The following is a 21,296-nucleotide window of genomic DNA, read 5'->3' as shown; positions in this document are numbered from 1 at the left end:
GGGACAAGGAAATCAGCAACTCAACGTTTTCTCTAATAGCATTTTCTCCCCTCTGTTTCTCCTCTTCTAGAAACTATACCATATTTTTACATATTTCAGTTTATGACACATATATACCCTATAAACTGTAATTACACGTTTCTTGTCTGCAGGTAGACTGTAAGTTGGCAATACTGGTTGCTTCCAGAGTGAGAAACTGGGTGGCTGGAGACAGCTATAGAGGGAGATACTTTTCAGTATTTGCTTAGATATCTTTTGGATTTTTTCCATTTTTCTTTTTTAGAGGCAGAGCCTTGCTTTGTCACCCAGGCTAGGCTCAAACGATCCTCTTGCCTCAGCGTCAGCCTCCTGAGCAGCTGGGACTACAGGAACTCACCACTATGCCCACGTAATTTCTCTTTTTTGTTGAGATGGGGGGGGTCTCCCTATATTGCTTAGGCTGGTCTCGAACTCCTGGCCTCAAGCGATCCTCCCGCCTCAGCCTCCCAAGGCTCTGGGATTACAAGCCACTGTGCCTCGTCTCTTTGGGGTTTTATACCACGTGGCAGTGTAACTTCTTCAAAAAATAAGTTAAATCTTGAAAATTGTCTCCTGTGAATTGCACACAGTATGAATAGCACGGTCCCATCTTTTTAAAAGATAAGTAAAAATAATCTCTATTATTACACCCAGGAGGAGAGGGAGAAATCTGGAGTAACACACATGAAACTCCAAGCAGCAGTTATCACTAGGGGGTGAATTAGCAGAGTTTTTCACCTTCTATGCAACTATTTTTATAAATAAATTTTTTAAATAATTTGCATGAGTATTGTGTTAGTAATTGGAGAAAACAACAGGAACAGTCAAAGAAAAAGATCTATTTCCAAGGTCACTGGGGAGCTCCTCAAGTTTGGGAAGTGAGGAAGAGGGAGAACCTTCTGGAAGCAGCAGATGCTGGGAGCCCCAGACACAGAAAGCAGGGACCCTAGATAGACGCTGATGATTGAATTAGGGGGTACAATGAGGGGGACATGAATTAAGAGGGAAATGAAAATAAATGAGCAGACACTGGAATAGGAAGGATAGCTCTGTGTCACTGGATGGGTTATGAATTTCCCTGAGCCTGCCTCAGTTTCCTCAGCTGTAAAATGGAAGTCATTTTAATACATAAGTGGCCAACATTTATCCTTACATTGTTCTATCACCATCAGTGTGTGGGTTGTATTTAATCCTCACAGCAGCCCTATGAGTTAGGTACTACTAGAATCATCCCAGTTTACAGATGAGTCATTTGAAGCACAGAGAGGTTAAGTAACTTGGCCCAAGGTCACACAGCAAGAAAGTGGCAGAGGCAAGAAAGTGGCAGAGGCAGGATTTTAACCCAGGAGGTCTGGCTCTGGAGCCCGAGTTCTATAGATGACTAGGGCTGGGACTTAGCACAATACCAGCCATATGGTAAGCAGAACAGACATTAAAGACTATGATTATGTTAAAAGGCTAGGATTCCTCATCCACCAAGTACCATATTAAAGGATGTAGTGCCTCCCCCTAAGAGGAAAGCTCAATGTCCTTCCCACCCCATGTCAGCCTAACCGTCCCCAGAAACTGCCCTGGCCTTTTTTTTTTTTTTTGAGACAGGGTTTGGTGATGTCGCCCAGGCTGGAATGCAGTGGCGCAATCTTGGCTCACTGCAATCTCTGCCTCCCGGGCTCAAGCAATTCTTGTGCCTCAGCCTCCCGAGTAGCTGGAACCACAGGCATGCACCACCACACCCAGCTAATTTTTGTACTTTTAGTAGAGACGAGGTCTTGCCGTTTTCTCTGGGCTGGTCTGGAACTCCTGGACTCAAGTGATTTGCCCGCCTTGGCCTCCCCAAGTGCTGGGAATACAGGCTTGAGTAACCATGCCCAGCCTGTCCTGGCACACTTAAAGGCAGTATTTGTCCTACCAGAACACAGAACTCTCCAAAACTTTGACAGGTGGAGATCCCTGCAAGGAGACGATCTAGATGAGAAGCAGGTGGTAGGGTATGCCTAAAGTCCTAGCTACTTTGGAGGCTGAGGCAGGATGGTCGCTTGAGACCAGGAGTTTGAGACCAGCCTGGGAAATACAGCGAGACCTTATCTTTACAAAAAATTAAAAAATTAGCTGGGCATAGAGGCGAGCACCTGTAGTCCCAGCTACTCAGGAAGCTGAGGTGGGAGGATCGCTTGAGCCATGACTTTAACGCTGCAGTGAGCTACAATTGTGCCACTGCACTCCAACTTGGGCAACAGAGCAAGATTCAGTCTCTAAAACTAAATAAATAAATAGATAAGAAGGGGTTCAAGGAAAAGGTGCTTTATGGATGCAACTACTGTGCCATTCCCCCACTCCTGTAGAGGGCAATCACAGCATTTACTGTAGCTAATGTTGATTGAGCACCTACTAAGTGCCAGGCACTGTTCTGAGTGTTTCATCTTTAATCCCCACAAAAGGGTGGGCTCCGGCTGGGTGCAGTGGCTCACACCTGTAATCCCAGCACTTTGGGAGGCCGAGGCGAGTGGATCAACTGAGGTCAGGAGTTCAATACCAGCCTGGCCAACATGATGAAACCCCATCTCTACTAAAAATACAAAAAATTAGCCAGGTGTGGTGGTGGGCACCTGTAATCTCAGCTACTTGGGAGGTTGAGGCAGGAGAATTGCTTGAACCTGGGAGACAGCGGTTGCAGTAAGCTGAGATCTCATCATTGCACTCCAGCCTGGGCAACAGAGCGAGACTCTGTCTCTCAAAAAAAAAAAAAAAAAAAAAAAAAAAAAAAAAAAAAAAAAAAAGTCAGGCTTGGTGGCTCATGCCTGTAATCCCAGCACTTTAGGAGGCTGAGGCAGGAGGATCTTTTGAGCCCAGAAGTTCAAGGCCGGACTGGGCAACATAGTGAGACCCTCATCTCTACAGAAATTTAAAAAATTAGCCAGGCATAGTGGTGCGTGCCTTTGGTCCCAGCTACTCTGGAGGCTGAGGCAGGAGGATCGCTTGAGCCTGGGAGGTTGAAGCTGCATGAGCTACAATCACAACACTACACTCCAGCCTGGGCAACAGAGTGAGACAATTTGAAAAAAAAAAAAAATCCCACAAAAACCCTATAGGATAGGTGCCATTATTGCCCTCATTTTACAGATAAGGAAACTGAGGCACAGAAGAATCAGATAACTGCCACATTCACCGTGCTAGGAGGTGATGGAACCCGGATTGCGTGTCAAGATCACACAGACTCCTCTACAGACCACCCAAGTAACGTGGGGTGACTTATTCAACCTCTTTGAACCTTTGTCTCCTAATCTGTAGTCTGGAACTAGCAGGGGTTATTGGAAGGATAAAAGGTAACATGTGCTCCTTATTCATTCAACAAGTATTTACAGGACATCTACTGTGTGCCAGGCACTGGGGATGTATCTGCAAGCAAAACAGAAAAAAATCCTACCGTGTTCAGAATTGATGGGTTCTTGGTCTCACTGACTTCAAGAATGAAGCTGCGGACCCTAGCGGTGAGTGTTACAGTTCTAAAGGCGGCGTGTCCGGAGTTTGTTCCTTCTGATATTCGGATGTGTTTGGAGTTTCTTCCTTCTGGTGGGCTCGTAGTCTCGCTGGCTCAGGAGTGAAGCTGCAGACCTTCGCAGTGAGTGTTACAGCTCTTAAGGCGGCACGTCTGGAGTTGTTCATTCCTCCCGGTGGGTTCTTGGTCTCGCTCGCTTCAGGAGTGAAGCTGCAGACCTTCGCGGTGAGTGTTGCGGCCCATAAAAGCAGTGTGGACCCAAAGAATGAGCAGTAGCAAGATTTATTGCAAAGAGCAAAAGAACAAAGCTTCCACATGGTGGAGGAGGACCCGAGCGGGTTGCCACTGCTGGCTCGGGCAGCCTGCCTTTATTCCCTTATCTGGCCCCACCCACGTCCTGCTGATTGGTAGAGCCCAGTGGTCTGTTCTGACAGGGCGCTGATTGGTGCGTTTACCATCCCTGAGCTAGACGTAAAAGTTCTCCACGTCCCCATCAGATCAGTTAGATACAGAGTATGGACACAAAGGTTCTCCAAGGCCCCACCAGAGCAGCTAGATACAGAGTGTCAATTGGTGCATCCACAAACCTCGAGCTAGACACAGGGTGCCCATTGGTGTGTCCACAATCCCTGAGCTAGACATAAAGGTTCTCCACATCTCCACCACACTCAGGAGCGCAGCCGGCTTCACCCAGTGGATCCTGCACCAGGGCTGCAGGTGGAGCTGCCTGCCAGTCCCGCGCTGTGCACTCGCACTCCTCAGCCCTTGGGTGGTTGATGGGACTGGGTGCTGTGGAGCAGGGCGTGGCGCTCGTCGGGGAGGCTCGGGCCACACAGGAGCCCATGGAGGGGGTGGGAGGCTCAGGCATGGCGGGCTGCAGGTCCCGAGCCCTGACCCGCGGGAAGGCAGTTAAGGTCCGGTGAGAAATCCAGCGCAGTGCCGGTGGCACTGCTGGGGGACCCAGTACACCCTCCGCAGCCGCTGGCCTGGGTGATAAGCCCCTCATTGCCCGGCTGCTCCGAGTGCGGGGCCCGCCAAGCCCACGCCCACCCGGAACTCCAGCTGGCCCGCAAGCGCTGCGCACAGCCCTGGTTCCCGCTCGCGCCTCTCCCTCCACACCCCCCTGCAAGCCGAGGGAGCCGACTCCCGCCTTGGCCAGCCCAGAAAGGGGCTCCTACAGTGCAGCGGTGGGCTGAAGGGCTCCTCAAGTGCCACTAAAGTGGGAGCCCGGGCAGAGGAGGCACCGAGAGCGAGGGCCGTGAGGACTGCCAGCACACTGTCACCTCTCACTACCCTTCTGGCATGCACACATTAGTAGGGGGACACGTATGTGGGTTAGCTCAGTAGATCTTCACAACCCCATAGGCAAGCTACTATTATTGCACCTGTTTCACAGATAGGGAAAAGGATCTCAGAAGTGGCAAACCCAAGTTCACCCTTCTGAGAAATGGTGGGACCTGGATTAGATAATATTCAGTCTCCGGAGTTTGACTTCCTGAGTTCAAATCCCACAGTTTCCATTTAATTGCTGTGGGCAAGTTACTTAACTGTCTGAAACTGGATCTCCCAAGGGTAAAATAGGACCAGGAGACCCTATTTCGTAGATTACTCCAGGAGAAATAACAACATCTAACATTTAGGAAGCAAACAAGGCTCGCAGAATCTCTGTGAGGGAAGTCTAATTTTAACCTTTCTTTTTCCTTTTTTTTTAAACAGTCGTGGAAACTGGAGCCCAGAGAGGATAAGTAACCTGTCCAGAGGTGCACAACACACAAATAGTGCGCTTCCAAAGCTCATGTTCGCTCTACCCCAGGCCGCTGCTCAGATAAAAAACTTACCGGATCGGACATGGTGGAGTAAGCACCTGAGAAACGGGTGCGATAATTGTTTTCTTCCTGCACCTGCAGGGCGGGCTGCACGAAGGCGGCGGCCCGGCCGTGTGCATTCCCCGGAAGCTTTCTTAATGCAAAGGGTCAAAGCGCGGCTGTCTGGGGCTGGAGCCGCTGCCCCCCTCCACGGGCTCCCCGATTCCCGCGCCTGGTGGTTCTCCCTGCACTCTGGAGCCGCACCCCGCTCGCTCCCCGCTCCCAGCCCGTGCTGCCACGCTTGGGCGCCCCGCATTGGGGACACCCCTCCCAGTTCTTCCCAGAGTCTCTGGGAGCCTGCGAGGGGGCTCCGCCAAGACGCCCCTGCTAGGCTGGCAGCCCCGGGTGCTGGCCCCACTCCTGGCGAACCCGCCTCACCTCCTGGCGCTCCTATTACCGCCGCTTGCGCTGGAACCTCTGGTCGACCCCGGCCCGGGGCAGCCCGCAGGCGGCGCGCCCTGCACTGGAGCCGGCCTTCCTGCCTCGGGGGCTGATTGCGTTCTTCTGGGAATTGAGCCAGTTCCTGCTGGGTTGGGACGCCTGCTGGCATCCGAGACCTCTATTCACCGCACATAGTCTGCATTCATTCTTTCTTTCCATGAGCCAGCCTTACCCGATGGCCACCAGATGCCGCGCAGGCCTGGGTGCTGCGGCGCTAGGAGGACCCAGCAGGCGCATGGGCCAGGGCTGTGCTCTCCAAAACTCTGGCCAAGAGCCACATCATCTAATCCTAAAAGAGATGCAAGTCCTCTGATGATTATCAGTAACTACGAGATAAATGCAAATCAAAACCATAATGAGATATTGGAACAGGAATTAAAAGAAATTAAAGAGTGCATAAGCAGAAACTCAGCTGTATGTAAGAAAACTCAATTCCCACTGAGAAAGAGAAAAAGCTGGAGTCTTTTTAAAACTAACTGCCTATTTTCCTGTGGCTAGTGAGCCTTCTCTCTCCTCCTTTCCCAGGCATTGTGAAGACCCTGATTCCCTAGCTGTGTAGCTGCAAGGTCACTAGACAGATAAACTCAAGTAACAAAACATGTTTTTCCTTGAAAAGTAAGAAATGATGTAATGCATGTCTCAGTTGAATAACTGCCTTTGTTTCTCGCTTTTGTAGTATGCTTCCACCTGCACAGATCTCCCTACTCCCACCAAATGCTTAAAAGTTAACTTAACTCTTTGTTCAGTGCTCAGTCCTTTGGATGTTAATCAGACTGGGCCGGTGCACCTAAATAATTAATAAATATCCTCCTGAACCCCATCCGTCTCTGTGATTCCTTAAAAATCCCACAACAGGATTGTAAACGCACCAATCAGCACTCTGTAAAAACACACCAATCGGCGCTCTGTGTCTAGCTAAGGGATTGTAAATGCACCAATCAGCACTCTGTAAAAACACACCAATCGGCGCTCTGTGTCTAGCTAAGGGATTGTAAATGCATCAATCAGCACTGTGTAAAATGAACCAATCAGCAGTCTGTAAAATGCACCATCAGCACTCTGTAAAATGGACCAATCAGCAGGACGTGGGCAAGGACAAATACGGGAATAAAAGCTGGCTACCCCAGCCAGCAGCCACAACCTGCTTGGGTCCCCTTCCACACTGTGGAAGCTTTGTTCCTTCACTCTTGCAATAAATCTTGCTGCTGCTCACTCTATGGGTCCGCACTATCTTTACAAGCTGTAACACTTACCGCGAGGGTCTGCAGCTTCATTCCTGAAGTCAATGAGACCACGAACCCACCGGGAGGAACAAACAACTCTGGACACGCCACCTTTGTGAGCTATAACACTCACTGCGAAGGTCTGCGGCTTCACTCCTGAAGTTAGCAAGACCATGAACACACCAGAAGGAAGAAACTCCGGATACATCTGAACATCTGAAGGAAAAAACTCTTGACACACCATCTTTGAGAGATGTAACACTCATTGCGAGGGTCCGCAGCTTCATTCTTGAAGTCAGCGAGACCAAGAACCCACCGGAAGGAATAAATTCCAGACACAGTGTGACCTAATTCCTACAAAAAATATAAAATTTAGCTGGGCATGGTGGCATGCACCTGTGGCCCCAGCTACTCGGGAGGCTGAGATGAAAGGATTACTTGATCCCTGGAGGTCAAGGCTAGAGTGAGCTGAGATTGCACCACTGCACTCCAGCCAGGGTGAGAGAATGAGACCGTGTCTCAAAATAATAATAATGACAGTACCTATCTCATAGGGTGGTTCTGAGCATTGAATGAGGTAAGACCTGGAACATAACAATAACTGATTTTTAAAAATAATTTTAAAAATGTAGTCATTACCAAAATACCAGGGGTTCAGTCTCGGTCCTGCTGCTCACCACACAGAAAGCCAATGACTGGGACAATGACTATTGCCAAGGAAGAAGGCTTTAATCAGGTGCTGCAGCCAAGGAGATGGGAGCTCAGGCTCAAATCCATCTCCCTGACTGACTAAATCTAGGGGTTTACATAGCAGGGAAGAAAATGTAACAACGTATAAGAAAACAGGAAGGGGCAAGGAAGCAATCATGATAAATGAGGGGTCCCGTATCTCATTGTTCTGATGTGGTGATCTGGTGAGTTTCAGTTCTTTGATAGTTTTTTTTTTAATTTATTTTTTATTTTTTGAGAGGCCTGAAGATGTTTTCTGAGGAAGGAACTCAGATAAAACAAATGTAAGTTTCAAGCTTTAAGACCAGAAGCGGCCAGGCATGGTGGCTCACGCCTGTAATCCCAGCACTTTGGGAGGCTGAGTTGGGCAGGTCACTTGAAGTCAGGAGTTTGAGACCAGCCTGGCCAACATGGTGAAACCCCGTCTCTACCTAAAGTACAAAAATTAGCTGGGCGTGGTGGCGCACACCTATAATCCCAGCTACTTGGGAGGCTGAGACAGCAGAATGGCTTGAACCCGGGAGGTGGAGGTTGCAGTGAGCCCAGATTGTGCCCCCACACTCCAGCCTGGGCAAAAGAATGAAACTCCATCAAAACAAAAACAAAACAAAACAAAAACAACAACAACAAAACAACCAGAATGGTCAATTTCCATGTTTAAAGAAAAAAAGAAGTCTGTCTATGGATCTGTTGGGTCGGTTTCATAAGCATGTTACATTGTGTACATGCAAGCATTTTTTGAGTGGCCCTTGATTCTGTCCAAATTTCTTCAGCTAACCTAATAGAGAAAACACTGGAGGTATGACATCATCTACTTTAAAGTTGGTAAAAACTAAAGCTCCTGGTCACAAAAGGGATTTCACTCAGTGCCTTTGGGAAGAGAAGGACTGAAAATTGCATAGCAACTAGAAGACAGGCTCCCCAGAGGGAGATCAGAGCTGTGGCCAACCCCTGGAGCACTCATAACTGAGATCATTTTATTGTGCCGTCGCCTGAGAGGATGGTGTTTGCATGCAGCAGAGATGCTTGTGATGAATACAAAGGTGGCCTCTTAGCCTCCACGGGCAGGGACTGTGGTCTGCTTCCCGGCTGCAATCCCTTTGTACCTGCGCCCCCTTGTGGGAAGTCCCACAGTCTTTCCAGAAGTGGGGTGCGGAAAAGGGTGTTCACCTAGACCAAAGAAACGGTGCTAACCAACACGAAGTAAAGGGAGCCAACCTAGGGCAAAGTAAAGGTGCTAACCCGGACCACGGAAGGGAGCTAACCTGGACTAAGCACCTCAGGCTAGGAGTCAACTTCACACCTGACATCATGCATGACCTCACTTAACATATCCATGAGGTGGCTTTGCAAATATGGAAACTGAGAGATACAGACAGACAGACAGACAAAGAAAAACTTGCCTAAACTCATCTCATTAGGAAGCATCAGAACCAATATTCAAATCCAGATCGGTCTCCACTTCAGAGCTCACACCCTTTCTCCAATATTACATTGTAGATGTGAAATGAGGTCAACCAGCCTATTTGTAGATCCAGCTGTATCACAGTTCCATTATTCCATCTTACATAATATCCAAAAATATGAAAACATCCCCCTACACTCTAGAAAAAAAAATATTTCACAATGGTCATGCCAGCAGGAGTGAGGTGGGGCTTGGGGCTGTAATCTAAATGCCTTGTTATAACATGCATAATTTTCAAAATAAACTGTTCAACCAATTCTTAAATCACTGACCCATATAAACACAATAATCCCATGTATTTAATACCAGTACAGCATGTCTTTTAAGACAAAATGGTCAGAAGAATATAAACTTAAAAGTGGTTACCTCTGGGAAGAGAAGCACGAGAGAGGTATGAAGAGGGATGCTACTTTTTATTCTGCTTGTTTCTGTGTTATTGAAAACAAGCATATGTTATACATATTTCTTTTTTCTTTTCTTTGAGATGGAGTTTTGCTCTGTTGCCCAGGCTAGAGTACAGTGGCACGATATTAGCTCACTGTAACCTCCACCTCCTGTGTTCAAGCGATTCTCCTGCCTCAGCCTCCCGAATAGCTGAGATTGCAGGCACGTGCCACCATGCCCAGGTAATTTTTGTATTTTTAGTAGAGATGGGGTTTTGCCCTGTTGCCGAGTTGGGTCTCAAACTCCTTACCTCAAGTGATCCCCAAGTGTTGGGATTACAAGCATGAGCCACCGTGCCTGGCCATGTTATACATATTTCTGTCAAGTTTTTGAACAAGCATTATTTTCATAAGTTCAAAACCATTTAAAATTGTTTTAAAAGACAACATTCAACTCAAAAATCCATAGGTGATTTTGAGATTGAAGATGGGCAAAAAAAAAGAAAAAAAAAAGAAAATTGCTGATTTTAATCTGTAACCAGATAAAAACAAACGAAGGCAGAAAGATTATTACCTTAAAAATGACAGTATCTGTAGTGAAACTGCTACCCTATGGGCCAATAATAACAAAAACTAACATTTATAAACATTTACTGTATATAAGCTTTGGTCTAGGATTCTTTCCATATACTAATGCGTTTTAATCCCCACGGCAACCCTTTGAGTTAGATACTTGTGGTAGTCAGCCTTCAAAATGGCTCTCAGTGATCCTCCCCTCCTGGCATTCACCTTTTTGTGTATGCCCTGTGAATAGGGCCAATCTGTGCAACCAATAAGATATTGCAGAAATAACGGTATGTCAGCCTGAGTAATATAGTAAGACCCCACCTCTACAAAATATTAAAAATTAACTGGCATGGTGGCAATGGCCCACATCTGTAATCCCAGCTACTCAGGAGGCTAAGGCAGGACGATCTCTTGAGCCTTCAGGAGGTTGAGGCTACAGTGAGCTGTGATTGTATCACTGCACTCCAGCCTGGGCTACAGAGTGAGGCCTTGTCTCAAAAAAAGGAAAATAGAGAAATGATGGCATGTGACTTCAAAGACTAGGTTATAAAAGCCACTGCTACTGCTTCCTTCCTCTTTCTCTCTCTTGAGTTACCCATTCTGGGAGAAGCCAGCTGTCATTTTGTAAGGACCTACAGTTACCCTGTGGAGATGCCCGTGTGTAGAGGAACTGAGGAACAGCCATGTGTCTGGGCCACCTTGGAAGCAGGTCCTCCAGCCCTAGTCAAGCCTTCAGATGACTGCAGCTCCTGCAACATCTTAACTGCAAACTCATAAGAGACCCTGAGTTTCTGAGCCAGAAACTCCAAGCTAAGCTGCTCCTGAATTCCCGACCTATAGAAGCTGTGAGAGACAATAAATTCTTATTTGTTGTTTTAGATTGCTATATTTTGGGTAAATTTGTTATGCAGCAGTAAATATTAGAGTACTCAGTTGGGCATGGTGGCTTATGCCTATAATCCCAGCACTTTGGGAGGCCAAGGCAGGAGGATTGCTTGAGCCCAGGAATTTGAGACCAACCTGGGCAACATAGCGAGACCCAATCTTTATTTATTTTTTAAAAAATTACAGCACTTATTACCACATCCATTTTACAGATGAGGAAACTTAGGCACAAAGATGTCAAATAATTTGCCAATTACCAAGTAGTCAGAGCTGGGGCCAGGATCACAGCCTGAGTAAATCACTCCCAGAGGTGGCGCAATTAACCTCAGCACCAGCAGAAATGCGATAGCGGGCAGAGTGCAAGAAGCCAGGTCTCCTATTCTCTCTGCCTCTCCTCAGTTCCTTTGATCCCCCGACCTCCACCCCCACTCCACCAAAGCCTCCTTGGTGAGTTTCTAGCTTAGTTTCCAGGGAGCACATCATGTAAGTTTATGACCAGCATGTGACTTGGTAATTAATATCCATGACACTTGGCCTTTGAGCACAAGAAACAAGCCCAGTGTATTCGTCTGTTCTCATACTACTATAAAGACATACCTAAGACTGGCTAATTTATAAAGAAAAGAGGCTTAATTGGCTCACAGTTCCACAGGCTGTACAGGATGCATGGCTGGGGAGGCCTCAGGAAACTTACAATCATGGCAGAAGGCAAAGGGGAAGCAGGCACATCTGCATGGCAGGAGAAGGGGGAGTAGAGAGGCGTAGGGGAAGTGCTACACACTTTTAAACATGCAGATCTCAGGAGAACTCTGTCACAAGACACCACTAGAGGGATGATGATAAACCATTAGAAACCACCCCCATGATCCAATCACCTCCCACCAGGCCCCACTTCCAACACTGGGGATTACAATTCAACATGAGATTTGGATGGGAACAGAGAGCCAAATTCTATCACCCAGGAACCACAAAGTGAAGCTACCTGGCATGGGCATTGATGCTGTTGTCTGAAGGCATGCCATCTTATTCTTCAGTGACAAAGAAGGAACCCTGCTGTTTGTATAAGAAGGAAAACAATTTTTAAAAGTTACATTCTGTCCAATCAGCAAAGGATGCATTTAAATGTTCAAATCCTACTTCTGACTACATTGGGCTTGGCAGTAATAGTCCAGCAATATTTGAAGATGCTGGACTTTTCCATGCTGTTTTGTTTCATTTTATTTTATTTTTATTATTGTTAGAGACAGGGTCTCACTCTGTCACCCATGCTGGAGTGCAGTAGTGTGATCACAGCTCACTGCAACTTCCACCTCCTGGGTTCAAGAGATTCTCCTGCCTCAGCCTCCTGAGTAGCTGGGATTACAGTTGTGCGCCATCACACTCAGATAATTTTTGCATGTTTAGTAGAGACAGGGTTTTGCCATGTTGGCCAGGCTAGTCTCAAACTCCTGGTCTCAAGCGATCCTCTTGCCTCAGCCTCCCAAAATGTTGATTACAGGCATGAGCCACCATACCCGGCCTATACTGTAATGTTTTAAATGAGTATTTTTATTCCTTCCTCCATCTTTTATTTTGAAAATTTTCAAACCAACAAAAGTTTGCAAGAACAGTACAACAGACAACCACATTCCTTTTATGTAAGTTCACTAATCGTTCATGTGTTACCAGACTTACTTCTTCCTACTTCTCTCTGAGCCATATGAGAGTTAATTACAGACTTTTTGAAACCGCATTCCTGTATTTGTTTCTTGTGACTGCTGCAACAAGTTATCATAAATTTGTGGCTAATTCACAAAGCTCCACCATAAATCACATTGCTAAATTATCTGACGTCACCCAAGGCTCCAGGTAAATAAAGGTGTCCTGTCATGCAGGCCATCTCAGGGGTTAGAGATCACCCCCCTCCAGGAGCTGGAGGCAAAGGGATAGACTCTTTGTGAGTAAAGTAATTCTTCACTACATAGTAATGTTCACACTTTTTTTTTAGATTAGGGTTTGAAATCTTCTGGAGACATCTTTCAGCCTACCTCAATCCCAGCTACTTTTCTAGGTACCTCCTGAGAACAAAGACATCCTCCTAAATGGTCGTCTTCTATTCCTTCAAACAGGAGATTTAAGAGACTGTTGTTTCCTGAAGAACTATCCAATTTCTATTCCTGTAAAATTGTTCCTGTTCTGGGAGTGGGAAGTCTCCTTCAAGAACCTGGTTCATTCCTCTGCTCCTGGAAGAGAAAACTGAGGTCTCCCTGGCTCAGGATGGAGATCCAAGTCAGGGCCAGGTGCCAGGTGCCAGGTGCAGCCAGCAGGAAGTGCTGGGTCTTCTCTCTAGGGTCACTGCACAGTCACCACTTGCTTCCATCACATTCCATCTTCCATATGTGGAACAACTGGGTTCCACCCATCCCTTTCCAGATCTGCAGGCTGGGACTGGGGGCTGGGAGGTGGCCTCCAATAAGGAAGGGAAAAGGGAGGAATTGTCTCACAATAGAAATAGCCATGATTTCCTGACACTTCCTCTGTGCCTCGGACTTAAAGATCATTTTTTTAAATTGGAGCATGTATTAGTAATATGTCTATGGACTAAAAAAAAAGGAGTAATCAGTAAAATTTTCCCTGCCCTTGTCCTGAGATGTATGATGCATTTACAAACAGATACACATATATCCTTGGTTTTTTAACCCAAATGGTGGCTTACCTGGCATCTCGTTTTGTGTTTTGTTTTGTTTTGTTTTTGAGACAGTGTCTCACTCTGTCACCCATGCTGGAGTGCAGTGTCGTGAGCATGGCTCACTGTAACCTTGAACTCCTGGGCTTAGCAATCCTCCTTCCTTAGACTCCTGAGTAGCCAGGACTGCAAGCATGGGCCACCACAACTGGCTAATTTTTACTTTTTTATTTTTTGTAGAGATGGGTGTCTTGTTATGTTACCCAGGCTGGTCTTAAACTCCTGGACTCAAATGAACCTCCTGCCTCAGCCTCCCAAAATTCTGGGGTTATAGGCATGAGCCACTATGTCTAGCTTCCACCTTGCTTTTTCACTTAATAATATACCTTCTATAGGCTGGGTGCAGTGGCTCACACCTGTAATCCCAGCACTTTGGGAGGCCGAGGCGGGCGGATCACGAGGTCACGAGATCCAGACCATCCTGGCTAACATGGTGAAACCCCATCTCTACTAAAAATACAAAAAATTAGCCAGGCGTGGTGGCGGGTGCCTATAGTCCCAGCTACTCAGGAGGCTGAGGCAGGAGAATGGCGTGAACCCTGTAGGCGGAGCTTGCAGTGAGCCGAGATCATGCCACTGCACTCCAGCCTGGGCGACAGAGCGAGACTCCATCTCAAAAAATTATAATAATAATAATATACCTTCTATAAATATAATTTTCTATATATCTACATATAGAGGTATGTAATTGCTGCACAGATGTGTCAAAATCTCTTTAACCCATCTCCTATCAATGGAAATATAGGCTGCCTCTAGGCAGTTGTTCTTGCCACAGCCCTGGGACCTAAGCTCTAGTCTTATATCCCCATTTTATAGATGAGAAAACAGGCTCAGAAAGGTTGTGGCATGTGGTCCAGCTCACATAGGAAACAATCAGAAACCAGGTTCCCATCCAGTGACCCTACCCTTAACCACAATAAAAATAGCTTTTATTTTGAGCCAGGAAATTACTTACCCACACACACAATTTTCTGTTTTAGAACAGTTTTAGATCTACAGAAAACCTTTGAGGATAAGATAGAAAGTTTTCATGTGGCCCACGCCCAGTTTCCCCTACTATTAACATCCTACATCAATATGGTACATTTCTCACAATTAATGAACCAAAATTGATACATGACTATTAACTGAAGTGCCTACTTTATTCAGATTTCCATAGTTTTTAATGTGTTCCAGGATCTGAGTAGCTCACACTACAGCCGTGCACCACCACATTCAGCTATTTGAAAAATTTTTTTGTAGAGACAGTGTCTCACTATGTTGCCCAGGCTAGTCTCCAGCTCCTGGGCTCAAGTCATTATCCCCCCTTGGACTCCTAAAGCCCTGGAATTACAGGCTTTATGAGCCACTTGTGTCCGGCCTCCTTTTTTTTTTTTAAATGACCTTGACAGTTTTGAGGAGTACTAATCAGATATTCTGTAGAATATCCCTCAATTGAATTTGTCTGATATTTTTCTTATGACCACAGAAGTGCCCTTCTCATCACATCATATAAAGAGTGCACACTACATATGATCCACATGGCTTAAAGTGGTTGATGTTAACTTTGATCATCTGTCTGAGACAGCGTTTTTCAGGTATTATCTACTGTAAAGCCCACCCCCACCCTCTTCCACCATACTGCACTCTTCCGAAGGATGTCACTACGGGCAACCCACACTTAAGGAGTAGGGAGTTAAGCTCTCCGTCCTTGAAGTATCTACATAAATGATTTCAAAATCTGCACAGGAGATTTCTCTCCATATTCCCCATTTGTTTAGCCACTATTTTATTTATTTATTTATATTTTTATTTTTTCTTGAGATAGAGTCTCTCTCTGTTGTCCAGGCTGGAGTGCAGTGGCATGATCTTGGCTCACTGCAAGCTCCATCTCCTGGGTTCACACCATTCTTCTGCCTCAGCCTCCTGAGTAGCTGGGACTACAGGTGCCCACCACCACGCCCGGCTAATTTTTTTGTATTTTTAGTAGAGACGGGGTTTCACCATGTTAACCAGGATGGTCTCGATCTCCTTACCTCATGATTCACTCGTCTCGGCCTCCCAAAGTGCTGGGATTACAGGCGTGAGCCACTACACCTGGCCTATTTTATTTATATTTAGCAATTATTTTTCTTTTTTTCTTTTCTTTCTTTTTTTTCTTTTAGAGGCGAGGTTTCACCATGTTGCCCAGGCTGGTCACTGGAAATTACTTTTATGTTTTTAAGCTGCACATAGACAGAGGTAGAGATGAAATGAGGATATAGTGCAAAATGTAAAAGACAAGCACTGCATGTGGTTACAGTTTTCCCTTCACTCAACCCTCTAGCTCCCCACCCAGAGCTACCACAGGTAGCCAGTTTCTTGTGCCCTCTAGGGAGATAGCTTCGGCATTTACAAACATGTACAAATCTATTTTTTGTTTTCCTTTTTGTTCCCAAATGGTAACTTACTAGATACACTTATTTGGAGTCTTGGGGCTTTTGTTGTTGTTGTTGTTGTTGTTTTGTTTTGTTTTTATTTTAGAAATGGGGGGATCTCACTATATTGGCCAGGCTGGTCTCGAATTTCTGGTCTCAAGCTATCCTCCAGCCTCAGCCTCCAAAAATGCTGAGATTACACACATGAGCCACTGTGCCCAACCGTTATTTTTGTCATTTATTTCTTTATCAGATTTGACATGATTTTAGATGCAGGGGGTCCATGTATGTGTTTGTGACATGGGTATGCCAGGTACTGGTGGGGACTGGGCCCCCTGTGCACCCATTCTATTGTTAGTTTTTAAGTAGAGTGAAACATCTGGGAGGTCGTCCCTTGTCGCTGCTGCTGGATGGAGCCTTGCTGGATCTTCCAGGCTCTGCAGCCCCTCTCCGGTCCCTGCACTTGGCCCCTCATGAGGTCCAGCAGGCTGCTGGCATAGGAAGTGTGGCCTTGGCGCCCGCTCCCTGTCCCCTGTGATGTCAGCGCCAGAACCTGGAATCCCAGCTTTGTGAGGGAAGGCCTGGGAGGCGGCGATGGTGGCAGGGGGAGAGGGTCCCCAGTGGCCTCTGCAGACAGGGTGCGGCCATGAGTGAGTCCAGTGACAGTGTGCCCCTGCTGGCAGCCCCAGCTGGCAGCCAGCAGTCCACCACGGTAGGGCCATGGGGAGCGCTCATAGGGAAGGTGCTCCTGGCATCTGAGGCACGGAGGGAGCCGGGTGTTATAGGCTCTGCCCGGTCACTGTCCCCTCCCACCCTCAGTGCCAGGTGCTCCCAGCTCTGGGGGACAGCAGGTGGTAAGGGTATCTTCCTTATTCCTGCTCCCTCCTCCAAAGTGTCCTCATCCAATCCAGACGGAGCCAGCCGACGTCTCAGCCAGCCTCTCAGCCAGACTCTCAGCCAGCCAGCCTCTCACCCAGCCAGGAAGACTGCCTGCTAGCCTCTTGACCAGCCTCTCAGCCAGCCCGCCAGCCTCTCAGAGGGCCAGCCAGCCTGCTGGCAAGCCTCCAAGACAGCCACTCGGCCAGCCTCCCAGCCTACCCCTCACCCAGCCTCCCAGTCAGCCACTTAGCCGGCCAGCCATTGAAGACTGAGCCCAATCTCTCTCCCATTGCAAAATTTTATGACTATGTTCCCTATACCTATCACGATGGTCCTGAATAGTCTGCCTTACCGTACTTTAACATGTGTCATTGAATAATTTTTTCTTCTACAGAGGTAGATGCTATTATTAGAATCATTTTGTAGAGGAGGATACAGAAGTACAGAGAGTACTGTCTCAGATTCCCTGTCTCAGGTGCCCTGGCTCATGTACAGTCTCACGTACACCGCTTCTCTTTTTAGCCAGCTGGTTCTCCAGCCAGCGGTGCACCCTAAATCCCCAGGGAATGACAAAGTTGAGAGATTGGGTGAGGCTTAAATGCCATGGATGTTTTTAGTTATGAAGAGCTCAAGTCATCTCTAAACCTCCCAAAAGCCAGGGGTGGTCATTTCACAGAGCAGCCAGTGTGAGGTCCTTGAGCTCCCTCAGGCATGAACCTGGCTGTTGACTCCGGGTCTATTATAGAAATTCCAGATGAGAACTCCACTTTCAAGGGCAAGCACCGAGCCCTCACTGCCGCTGGTAAATCCTCTGTTCTTATCAGAAAACTGTGAGATTATGCAATTTTTGTGTTTGTTCTCCTTGTGGTGGATGATTTCAAATTACATGAGAATAATTTATGACCAATTTGGGTTGCATTATTCAATCAGGGTTGCAGGGGTGGCAGAATCACCGGGTCAGCTCAGGCTTTGGGTATTTCTTTTTTTCCTTTTCTTTCTTTCTTTTTTTTTTAAGACACGGTCTTGCTCGGTTTCCCAGGCTGGAGTGCAGTGGCATGCTCATGGCCCACAGCAGCCTCCACCTCCTGGGCTCAAGCAATCCTGCCACCTCAGCCTCCTTAGTACCTGGGACTACAAGTGTGCACCATCATGCCTGGCTAATGTTTGTTTTTTGTAGAGACAGGGTTTCACCATGTTCCCAGGCTGGTTTTGAACTCCTGGGCTCAAGCGATACACCTGCCTCGGCCTCCCAAAGTGCAGGTGTGAGCCATCATGCCAGGTGGTTATTTTCATTAAAAAAGGCAAAAGCCCTTGCTGATGGGAGCTGCATCAACTAAAACCCGAATTCACCATAACTGGTGATTTTTGCCCCCTGAATCCTAGTCATAGTCCAAGTAAAATAGCAAGACACAAACAGGGGCATTGGCCAACAGCCTAGTGCTGAAGGAGATGGATCAGACGTGGACACGTGGAGTCAGGCTTCCAGAAGTAGTCATGTGTACGGACATGTGGAGTTAGGCTTCCAAGGCAGCTCACTCGCATGGCTGTTGGCTGGGGGCCTCAGTTTCTCGCCACACTGATATTCTCACAGGGCTGCCTCAGCATCCTCACAACAGGATGGCTGACTTCCCCAAGAGAGCAGCCCAAGAGAGAGCAAGGAAAAGACACAACATCATTAATGATCTATGCTTGGAAGCCATATGTTGCCACTTTTCCAATATCCTGCAGATCGCTCAGCTCCATCCAACGTGGAAAGGGACCAGACAGGGGCATCATTGCCAGCTGATAATCCCTGATGGTAATCTTGGATGCTGGCCACCACAGTTACATTTGAAGTGAGTGTGGCAAGAGCACAGCACATCTGGGGCAGATGTGGCAGGAATGAAGGATGGAAAAGGAGCTAAGCTTGTGAGTATCTATTTAAGCCAAAGATGAGAGTTTTAGCTGGGAACAAACAGACATTATTAATACAAGTGTGTGACATGATCATGTTGGCATTTTATTTTATTTTTGAGACAGGGTCTTGCTCTGTCACCCAGGCTGGAGTGCAGTGGCACAATCATAACTCACCATAGCCTCAAACTCCTGGGCTCAAGTGAGACTCCCATCTCAGCCTCCTGAGTAGCTGGGACTACAGGTGTACACCACCATGCCCAGCAATTTTTTTTTTAAATCAGAGTCTTGCTGTGTTGCCCAGGCTGGAATGCAGTGGTGCAATCATGGCTCACTGCAGTTTCAACCTCCCCAGGCTCAGGTGATCCTCCCACCTCAGCCTCCCAAGCAGCTGAGACTACAGGTGTGTGCCACCATGACCAGCTAAGCTAATTTTTGTGTATACATATATATATATTTTTTTTTTGTAGAGATGTTGTTTCACCATGTTGCCCAGGCTGGTCTGGAACTCCTGGCCCTAAAGCCTGCCTTGGCCTCCCAAAGTGCTGGGATTACAAGCATGAGTCGCTGTGCCCAGCCTCATGTGCTCATTCTGAGGGAGATATTACAGGATTTGGTGATTGAATGAGGGAGGAGGAGGGAAAGGAAAATATTTCTGATGACAGTGAGGATTTTAACATGTTATGGTTCCAGAAGACACCATCACCTAGGGAGGCTTGAACATGTCACCTGACTCAGTTACTGATAGGCACCTCTCCTTCCTTAGCACATGTGAAAGCTTCAATTTCTTTTCTTGTTACCCTGCTCATTCGGGCTGCTCTCCACCCCCAAATGTACTGCCAGCTGCTGTTTATTTAGGAAACGAAAGCTAATTTTAGTGTTAGCTTTAGCAAACCCTAATCTCGAAGCAAATCAGCTGCAAGTACAAGGGGCTTCAGAGTCAAACAGAAATATCTTTGGACTTACCTGCTGGACGAAGTTATCTCAATACTCCCCAGCACCACTCTACTATGGAGCTAAAAATAATGATTTTCCCTGTTGAATTTTGAAAATACCATGTTCACTGTATTTGCTTTATCCTCCACCTGGGATGCTCTTCCTTCAGTTCTCTGCTCAAATGTCATCACATCAGTGACAGATGGTGAACTCCTTATGTAAACTAGCACCCCACTCCACCTTCTTGGGTAGAAAATCAACCACTTTGATTTTCTTCATAGCACCAATTGCCATCTGACAAATGACATATTTACTTGGCAAGCAGTTTATTGTATCTCCTCACCCCTTTTATAGATTACAAGCCCCATGAGGGCAATGACTTGTGTATTTTGGTCATTGCTGTATCCCCAGAGGCCCCTAAAACAGTGGAATACCTCAATTTCTATTTGCATAATGTCATCCAAGGCTGGCCAAGGTGGAAGGCCTGGGAAATGAAACCCTTAAACAAACTGCTGGTGGCAATGTTGTTTGAAATCAACTTTCTGAAAAGTAATTTGACTTGATTCTCTCTTTAAAAAAAATTAAGGCCAGGTGCAGTGGCTCATGCCTGTAATCCCAGCACTTTGGGAGGCCAAGGTGGGAGAATTACTTGAGCCCAGGAGTTCAAGACCAGAGTGGGCAGCATAGTGGTACCCTGTCTCTACAATTTTTTTTTTTTTAATTAGCCCAACGTGGTGGCATTTGCCTGTAATCCCAGCTACTTAGGAAGCTGAGGCAGGTGGATCATTTGAACCCGGGAGGTCAAGGCTACAGTGAGCCATGTTTGCACTATTGTACTCCAGCCTGGATGACACAGAAAGACCCTGTCTCAATTTTTAAAATTTAATATTTTTAAACTTTTGTTATCTTAAAATAATTATATATATATATTTTTTGTGTGTGTGGAGACAGGGTCTCACTATGTTGCTCAGGCTGGCCTCACACTCCTGGCCTTAAGTGATCCTCCCGCCTTGGCCCCCCAAAGTGCTGGGATTATAGGCATGAGCCACTGCACCTGGTCTTACTTTTAAATTTTTAATTAATTTACTTATTTTTAAGAGATAGGGGTCTTGCTATGTTGCCCAGGCTGAATTTAGACTCCTGGGCTCAAGAGATCTTTCTTCCTCGGCCTCCAGGGTAGCTGGGACTATGGTGTGCACCACTGTACCTGGCTGGTTCTATTTTTTTTTTTTTTTTTTGAGACAGAGCTTGGCTCTGTTGCCCAGGCTGGAGAGCAGTGGCACAATCTAGGCTGACTGCAACCTCCATATCCCAGGCTCAAGCAATACTGTCACCTTGGCCTTCCAAGTAGCTGGGACTACAGGTGCATGCCAGCTAATTTTTGTAATTTTTTTT

The 21,296-nt window shown here is 46.8% G+C and overlaps 2 protein-coding genes across 4 annotated transcripts in view; one reads left to right on the top strand and one right to left on the bottom strand.

The window, feature by feature from the left end:
- Positions 1-6,072, bottom strand: part of TMC5 (transmembrane channel like 5) — a 95,636-nt gene extending 89,564 nt beyond the window's left edge. The window contains exon 1 of one of the 2 annotated variants that reach the window (XM_055253264.2): positions 5,758-6,072. The gene's annotated coding sequence lies outside the window, so the exon portion shown is untranslated. The remainder of the gene's footprint in view (positions 1-5,757) is intronic. The other variant, XM_055253261.2, reaches the window with a different exon arrangement.
- A 10,708-nt stretch (positions 6,073-16,780) lies between these two features.
- Positions 16,781-17,434, top strand: LOC129467334 (uncharacterized). Of its 2 annotated transcripts, none has more exons than XM_055251735.1 (2): positions 16,781-16,905; positions 17,087-17,434. In XM_055251735.1, the coding sequence occupies exons 1-2, from the start codon at positions 16,840-16,842 to the stop codon at positions 17,342-17,344; spliced, it is 324 nt and encodes a 107-aa protein (XP_055107710.1). In that variant the 5' UTR covers positions 16,781-16,839; the 3' UTR covers positions 17,345-17,434. The 2 variants fall into 2 exon arrangements, with proteins under 2 accessions (XP_055107710.1, XP_055107711.1); XM_055251736.2 differs by having other exon boundaries at positions 16,789-16,905; positions 17,105-17,434.
- The last annotated feature ends 3,862 nt before the right edge of the window (positions 17,435-21,296 follow it).

Source organism: Symphalangus syndactylus, chromosome 18 (assembly GCF_028878055.3).
Source record: "Symphalangus syndactylus isolate Jambi chromosome 18, NHGRI_mSymSyn1-v2.1_pri, whole genome shotgun sequence".
Classification (NCBI taxonomy): domain Eukaryota; kingdom Metazoa; phylum Chordata; class Mammalia; order Primates; family Hylobatidae; genus Symphalangus; species Symphalangus syndactylus.
Note: the sequence above shows the minus strand (reverse complement) of the source record. Positions and strands in the feature narration are given on the sequence as shown.

What these genes read in the sequence shown, in the direction of transcription:
- LOC129467334 (XM_055251735.1), top strand. Translation starts at nt 16,840, where the DNA reads ATGAGTGAGTCCAGTGACAGTGTGCCCCTGCTGGCAGCCCCAGCTGGC. An exon ending in GCAGCCAGCAGTCCACCACG is followed by an intron (nt 16,906 to 17,086) that starts GTAGGGCCATGG and finishes CCTCCTCCAAAG; the next exon opens with TGTCCTCATCCAATCCAGAC.